General features: G+C 38.5%; 1 protein-coding gene across 1 annotated transcript; it reads left to right on the top strand.

The window, feature by feature from the left end:
* The first annotated feature begins 1804 nt into the window (after positions 1–1804).
* LOC137322181 (interleukin-20 receptor subunit alpha-like) lies at positions 1805–8332 on the top strand. Its single transcript, XM_067985295.1, has 6 exons — positions 1805–1823; positions 4091–4214; positions 4360–4535; positions 7002–7171; positions 7260–7416; positions 7525–8332. The coding sequence occupies exons 1-6, from the start codon at positions 1805–1807 to the stop codon at positions 8205–8207; spliced, it is 1329 nt and encodes a 442-aa protein (XP_067841396.1). The 3' UTR covers positions 8208–8332.
* The last annotated feature ends 275 nt before the right edge of the window (positions 8333–8607 follow it).

Raw genomic sequence — 8607 nt, forward strand, 5'->3', positions numbered from 1 at the left:
TACTCCTGCTCCTATTTCTTATGTTGCTTATGTTCCTATGTACTGGGAACTAAGTTCCTCTTCCCATTGGTGGTAGTAGTGTTGTCTGGAGGACTTTCTGCCCCTCGGGGGGGAAAGGATCTCCCTCCTCCTGTCCACTGCTTGAACTAGGGCCTCCAAAGTGGCATTGGAGAATCTGGGGTTCTAACCTGCAGGTCTTGCAGCCATTTCTTTCCTTACAGGTGTTCCCTGCTGTCTGCAACCAGAGTGCACTTCCCCTGTAAGAAATGCTGGCTGCCTTTAAGTGGCTTCAGTCAAGCCCAATTTTCGCTCCCCTTCCAAACAGACACTGGCTGCCCGCCTGACTCATGATAATGATCTACCAGCACCATTTTCATGGGGTCCCTGTGAAGACGCAAATAGACGTATGTAGTGCGCGGTCGTTTTCAGGTGCAATCAAATTGCTAAGCTACTCTGTTATATGTTTATCTGTCTACTAATCTAGCCAATGTAAATATCATGTGATAAATTCTTCAAGTATCCCAGTCTCTTACACTGTACTATTGTTAATAGCGTAAAATAGTAAACGTGACCAAATTAATGTTTTTTTGTACTGCAGCAAAGTACATTTTGTATTTCAAGCCTGTTTCTCTGCAGTGCACATACGTAGTCAGTAAATAAATGGGAAGCCAGTGGAATATTTAGCAGAAATACTTTCTGTTCTACTTCCCTATGTTGTATACAATAACAATATGAAAAAGGAAGGATTCAGACATTTTATGAACAAGCAAAATGAACACAATTTGTTTTTTCTTGAAGGCGAAAGGTGTTTTTTTTTGTTTTCGAGTAGATAGTCACAGTTCCTGCTCCAGAATGTAAAGATGGCAGTACAGGAGTGGCACATGTTTTTATGGCTCTTATGGCTGGTTCAATTTAGTGGTGCTGGTAAGTATTTCCTTTTTAATATTAAAAAATATCTGGATGGTGAGTTTTCTGGAGCTGTACTGTGCGGTTGTTTAGGTATTTAAATTCTACTTTGAGTATCTCCAATGCATTTTCTATAACAAATCTTGTTCCCCTTCTGACAACATTGTTTTTATTTTTCTCCTTCAGTTTAATCTCATTTCTCCCATTAGAGTATTTCAATTAATAACCAGCCAGTGATTGTTCAGGTTAAAAGATGCCAGCAAGTAATTGTGCAGATATATTATTATAGTTATTAATTGCTATGCCAAAGATCGTAATTATTTATTGTCAGATACATCAGTCAGAGAAAAAAAAATAAAGCCAGAAGAAATTAGATTTAGCTTCCAAAACTTCAAAAGTTTTGCTTGTTCATGAAATGTCTGAATCTTTCCTTTTTCATATTGTTATTATGAAACAGGTAGAAGTGTCTGATAATGGCACTGTGCATTTTGTGCAATGCAAAACATATGTTAACTATTTTAATAACATTTTTAGAAATTTTATTTTGGCAAACTCAGAAATTTTATATTGGTTGTGAAGATATTATTAAATGGCAATAATCACGATTTATTGCATATCTGGAGGTGGGAAGTTAATACAGTTTTCTATGACCTCACATGAAAGGCTGGGGATTGTCTGAATATCTTTTACAAATACTCACTCAAAATGGGTGTAGCCTGAGATCTAACGGTAGATTTTAAGTGCCAGTGGAGAACGGGTAGGCAGCGGGCAGAACTCCTGCCCATTCTTACCGGCAGGAAGCCCGAGCCATTTAGAGGCTCCGATGATCTGCACATCACGAAAGGGGGACCCGCTGTAGCTCGCCAGTTAACCAGTGGAGGAATTCTGGCCGGTTCAGATGCCGAGCCAACAGGCAGGTAGATCAGGGAGAGAGGAAACGATCATGGAGTGGGGTGGGATGGGGGTGGGGGGCGAGCCTGGAGTGGCAGCGGTCCACAGTATCTTGTGGAGTACGGGGGAGTTTTCCTGCTCTTCCCAGCCCCACAAAAATGGAACAAAAAGTAATTTGGGGTCTTTTTTCGAATTACTGCCTGGATCCCTCAAAATTGCATTTGGAGTCCGATGTTCAGCATAGGACAGCAATTTGCACATTAAAAGGGCCTACCGCTACAAACAGGTGGGCGATCCGGCCGCCCATGGGAAGACCCCTTCCATGACAGTGGTGAGCGGAGCACCAGCGTAAACAGGTCGGTAAGTGATCCAACATCCCTTTTCTGGCCACTACCACCCTGTTCCTGCCCGGCAGACTGAGTGAAAATCATCCATATTGTCTCCTGTTTCTGATGGTATTATGTTCACTGGTACAGAGCAGAATACCTTTTAGTTTCACTAACATTGTGAACCATTTTATCTTCCACAATTAATGTTTATTTTTAACACCTGCATTATTAAAAGATAAATAAATATTACGTGTACAAGAGAGCTGACAGTGAACCAGGTGGTTAGACATCAACTGAGTAGAAATCAGCTGCTGCACCCAAGGGGGGAGTGAAAATTATGAAGAGTGAATCTCCCTGCAAGGAATACCAGTCTATTCCACTCTCCCAGTCACAGTCCATCAATCTGAATGGTTGACACACAGTGGGGGGGCGGGGTGACAAATAGAGAAATAAACATTGTTAGAAATGTAGATATGTGTAGATATCTTTTAAAGGAGCATACGTAAACATAGCTTCTCTCTAGGTGAGTGCAGGCTATTTAATATTAGACTAATCAGGACTACCACTGAATAAAGGCACTTCTGAATAAATAACACTTTGACTGCATTTATACTACAACGGTAGTGTTGGTATAAAGTGACTTTACTTCATATCATCACTAAGAAGCTGTAATGTAAACTGGAGTCAGAGTTGGACCTGACTCCAGGGCAAAGTGGAGTGAGACTCCCTCCATCAGGGAATCTCGCATGGGGTCCTGACTCTGGGTTTACTTTACAAGGTCAGTGAAAGAAAAGACAGAAAGAACTTACATTTATATCACACCTTTCACGACCTCAGGACACCCCAAGGTGTTTCATAGCCAATGAAGTACTTTTCTTTTGAAGTGTAATCAGTGTGGTAATGTAGAAAAAGGCGGAGGCCAATTTGTGCACAGCAAAGTCCCACAGACAGCAATGAGATAATGACCAGATAGTGATGTTGGTTAAGTGACAAATATTGGCCAAGACACCATAGAGAAGTACCCTGCTCTTCTTCGAAATAGTTCCATGGGGTCTTTTACGTCCATCTGAGAGGGCAGATGGGGGCCTCGCTTTAACGTCTCATATGAATAACGGCACCTCCGACAGTGCAGCACTCCCTCAATACCACTACAGCTGTAAATACAGCTTTGAGAACCATGTAGAACTTTGGTTACAGAAAAAAGATAGAATTAGTTTTGGATTTATGATTTAATCAGAGTATACTGAGAATATGAAAATGCTCACTGGTTCGATTTATTGCTTAAATTCTAGTTTATAACATGCATCATTAAAAAACTCACAAAATATTGGTTTTGTAAATGTTTAACAAGGAAATTATCATTTGTATTTTTTGGCAGCAGCTCAATATCGTGCTAAAGGTTTAAATTAGCTGCGGGGTTTTTTTTGGTCAGTGTCTCACTAAGTCTACAATAAAATTTGAAGATAATGAAGAGGAGTACCTAGATTGTTTATTATTTTTCCATTTCAGTTCTGATAAAATATTAAAATGGAAAATGTTGGTGAATGTGTGAAATCAGCCAAATAATAGGAAGCTGTTTATTTCTGAAATCTTTTACTTCTTTTATTTGCTATTTTCAACATACTTACACTCATGCTGGTATAGGACACACGTAAGCCATACACACCACACATGCTGCTGGTGTCCTTATTAACACCCTTCTTTCTAATGGGGCTAGAATTTTATTTTTAGATTCAAAATGGAAATTTAAGGGGAGCATTTCCTGATGTTTGTTGCAATTAATGTGTTCAAGTACTATCCTCTTTACATTAAATGCTCTGAAATGAAGCCTGTTCTTCCCCTTACAACAATGTAAGTCTACCTTTTCATTTATTTGTCCTGGCCAAGACATGAGACAATTGAAAGTCATATTCTATAATTGTTAATCTAAAGTAGAGATTATAAATTCTCATTCTTCATTTCAGCTCTGAAAGAATCAAAAGAACCACAAGATGTAAAATTCATCTCCCAGAATTTCCAAAGTGTTCTTCACTGGAAACCAGGAAATGGGTCAGAAAACTTCACCACGTACTTTGTGCAACACCGAAAGTATGTGTTTCAATAATATTGATAAAATCTTATGGTGGAGAACTGCAATAATTGGCTTTAATGATCTTTGCTTTAATGACTTTCAGTATAATTACATATGGTGTAAATGATGAAGAAATAATAAATGCTGATTCCTTTATTGCAGATATGGAAATCAGTGGTCAAACAAAACAGAATGTTGGGGCATCAAAGAAACTTTCTGTGACCTCACACAAGAGACAAATCCACTTCTTGAAAAGTTTTTTGCGAGAGTGAGAGCATTTTCACTTAACGGATTCTTAAATTGGACACTGAGTGAGATATTTTGTCCAATGACAGACAGTAAGTATTTTTCTCACTAATGTAAAGTTGAACACAATTTAACATTGTATCCCAGTACCATTCTTTGTTATAATGGGCTATCAAATATGAGTAGAGGATCTTATCGTTGGGAATCCTTTTACTCAACTCAATACAATGCACTTGGACAGAATTTCCTCTTCTGTCCAGTTGATTTCACAGCAGTACTCAGGTGGGTAGGGGCAGAAAATTGGGTGGGGACCTCATCCAACGTATGTTCCAGCATCACTTCCACTGGAAGCCAGAAGCGCCTGCCCAAGTACAAGCAGATTAAATGAGGTGATAATAATAGAGTGATACCATTCAACACATTTTTTGTCATCATAATTTCAACATCGCTGGGCACTAAGAACGAAAGAAAACAACAGGTGGCTGCAGATTGGGCTGGGGTGGAGGAAATTATACTCAAGAACATCTTTTCATTGCCATTGCTTTTCAATCACAGTTCAAACAAATAAAAATAGACTGAACCCTCACTTTAATGTGAAAGCCAGACAAATACCAAGTTATATTGAGAGGAACATCATAAATGGGATCTCATTAGACTTAATACACATCACTGTCAGAAGGCAGCTTCCATTTCCAAATGCTACTTTTGTCCATTACTTTATTAATAAATATTGATGATGTTGTTATTGTGCTTCTCTGAGATTTTGAATCAAATTTTACAAACCTTGTTTAAAAGTAGGAGAGGATAATTTTCAACTCAGTTTTGTAGTCAGTAGTAGAGGATGCTGCATTGTCACTGATTGGCTAATGTTGCATGAAATGTTGCGCAACTTACATAGAATTTTACAGAACAGAAACAAGTCTTTCGGCCCAACTAATCTCTGCCGGTGTTTATGCTCCACACAAGCCTCCTCCACCTTACTTCATCTCACCCTATCAACATATCCTCCTATTCCTTTCTCCCTCATGTACTTATCTAGCTTCCCCTTAAATGCATCTATGCTATTCACCTCAATTACTCCATGTGGTAGCAAATTCCACATTCTCACCACTCTCTGAGTAAAGAAGTTTCTCCTGAATTGCTTATTGGATTTATTGGTGACTATCTTATATTTATGGTCCCTAGCTTTGGACTCCCCCAGAAGTGGAAACATCTTCTCTACATCCACCATATTGAACCCCTCCATCAGTTAAAAAACCTCTATCAGGTTACCTCTCAGCCTTCTCTATTCTGGAGAAAAGAGCACCAGCCTGTTCAGTCTTTTGTGATAGTTATAACTTCTCAGTTCTGGTATCATCCGTGCTGACTATTCTTTATTATATTTTCGGTTTCTACATGTTTTTCTATTACATCTCTGACTAAAGATTCCAATATCTTTCCTATCATCGACGTTAAGCTAACTGGTCTATAGTTCCTTGGATTTGTTCTATCTCCCTTTTCGAATATAGGAACAACATTAGTTGTCTGCCAGTCCTCTGGCACTATTCCCTTTTCTATTGAATTTTTATATATATGTAATAGTGCCTCTGCTATCTCTTCCTTAGCTTCTTTGAGTACATGCGGATGCAATCCATCCGGACATGGGGTTTTATCCTCTCTAAGTTTGTCTAGTTTATCAATTATCTCCCTCCTATTTATCATAAATGTCTTGATATCCTTTTTGATCTCTTTTTCTAATGTCATGTCCATCTTGTTAGTTTCCCTGGTAAAAACTGAGGCAAAGCAACTATTCTGTATTTCTGCCATTTCATTGTCATTACCTGTGAGTTTATCTTATGCATCCCTTAGTGGCCCTATCCCTATCTTAATTTTTCTTTTGTTATGTATGTGTCTATGGAATACTTTACTATTTCTTTTTATATTCTTTGATAATTTCATTTCGTGGTTCCTCTTTGCCTTCTTGATTGCTTTTTTGACTTCTTTCCTAACCTCTTCGTGTTCCCTTTTCTCATCCTCTCCTTTATTGTCTATGTACTTAGAGTATGCCTTTTTCTTTATTTTCAATTTTACCCTTATCTCTGTATTCATCCATGGTGTTTCATTATTGGCTAGTTTGTTCTTGTTTTTGCAGAATATATTTCTTCTGAACTTTATTGCTCACCTTTTTAAATATTTCCCACTGCTGCTCTATCTCTTTATTTGTCAATTTTTTTTCCAGATCACCTTCTCTTATTGAGGCTATTGTCTATCAGGTCCTGCTACCCTCAAACCAAGCTTCAATGTACAATGCTGAACTGATTTCAAACAATGTGTCTGAATGAATTTTCTCAGTAGAATCTCTACACCTGTAATTCGGTGTCATATAACAGGCTAAGTGGCATTACATTAAGAGCTACATCTGTACATTGAGTGTATTTAAATTCTCAATAAAAATAAATATTAATTGAGGGTTACATTTAAACAGAAGGGTTTTTTTTAAGTTTGTGGTATTCACATTGACTAGCCCACAGCACAAACCATTCTTACGACAACAGAATCGATCCTTATTTTTGATGCAGCTCGCATTGGGCCTCCAGAGACCGAGGTGATCTCCTTTGAAGATTCAATCCTGGTTAAACTGATTGCTCCACACACAGTCTTAAAAAAGGGAAATGGAAGCCTGAAAGTGGACGAAATATATCCTGAAGTAAAATATAATATAACAGTATCAGTCAAAGCACAGGATCAGGTAAGAGTCTTTGTCTTGTTTTATTCTCCATTCCATACATAGAATGCATAATTAGATCATATTAATTAACTGTTTACCTAACTACCAGATTGGTTTGGAGGACCAGAGAACTTACATTACAAAAAATAAAACATTTGCGATCCAGCACCTAAGCCCTGGAACAACCTATTGTGTTTCTGTTCGAACAAAGATATCCAACGATAAGATTGGTGACCCAGGCAAGGAGCAGTGTGTGACACTGGCAGGTGAGGAGCACAGTGCTGTGTATGTTTCACTGCTCTATTAAAGATACTTTCATGATATGCATTAAACCTATCTTACCACTGTTAATGTAACTGTGTTTTAATCCACAGAGCCAAGTATTAGAATAATCCAATCAGTGACTATCTGCTCAGCAGGTGGGACTTTAGCCCTGGTTACGTTTTCCATTTACTTATACTTTAAATATAAGTATGTCTATGACCCTAAGACACCTTTGCCCGAAATGTTGACAGCCTGGAATAGAAAAGAGAAAGAAGGTATTGTGTTTTTACCTCAAATTATTAAACCGACAAATATTAACAAATGGGAATTCACAGAACTCTCAAACTATCCCAGCACCTTGCTATTACAAAACAGGTATGTAGCACAGGCACAATGTAAAACGTACGTCAACATTGAATCTCCAGGTGGATTCAGACCCAAAGACTTTGATCCCAACTCTATGCCCCTAGGTACCATTATATTCTGTCAGCACCTCGAACAGCCTCAGTTTATTTGCTCTGACTATGCACAGATGATAGTAAAGCCTGACTCCTTGATATCTGTAGACCAACAAGAGGAGAATATCAGGTTACAATGGGTGTCCACTGATTATTGCCAATGTCAGCTCTGCTGCCAAAACAGAGAAGAATTCCAAGGTTGGGAGGCAGGAACTTCTCAAGCACCAACACAGTTCTTAGCACCTGGGTATCCAGACTACATCAATCAGGACATGTGGGAAGATCCAATTCAAAATAACTGGGGACTGACCATCCAACAAATGGATATGGTTTGAATTCTTCATCAGTGCAAAGTCTCAACATGGCATTGAATAAAAGACATTACCCGAACCAGAGCAAGCAGCTGAAATTTGTACATCACGGAGACATTGAGGAAAACAAGTTGCAATTTCAGACTAAAATAAACAAAGGAACTCATAATTTTGTACCAACAATATTACATTGAGCGGAGAGATTGTAAATAGTTACAAATGATCATAAGAAAAATCAAGGTCAAGAAGACTCTTTAGCCCAACAAAGCTCATCTCTCTGGTTCTCTAGCTCTCCACTAAAGCATCCAACTGCATTTTAAATGTTCCTCATGGTTTTGCAATCACTACTCTACCTGGCAGACTACTTTAAACAGCTTTGAGTAGAGAAGTTGGGGGGAAAATTGGTTAAGGGTCCGTTCTGGGC

The sequence above is a fragment of the Heptranchias perlo genome, chromosome 5, assembly GCF_035084215.1.
Source record: "Heptranchias perlo isolate sHepPer1 chromosome 5, sHepPer1.hap1, whole genome shotgun sequence".
In the NCBI taxonomy this organism is placed as follows: Eukaryota; Metazoa; Chordata; class Chondrichthyes; order Hexanchiformes; family Hexanchidae; genus Heptranchias; species Heptranchias perlo.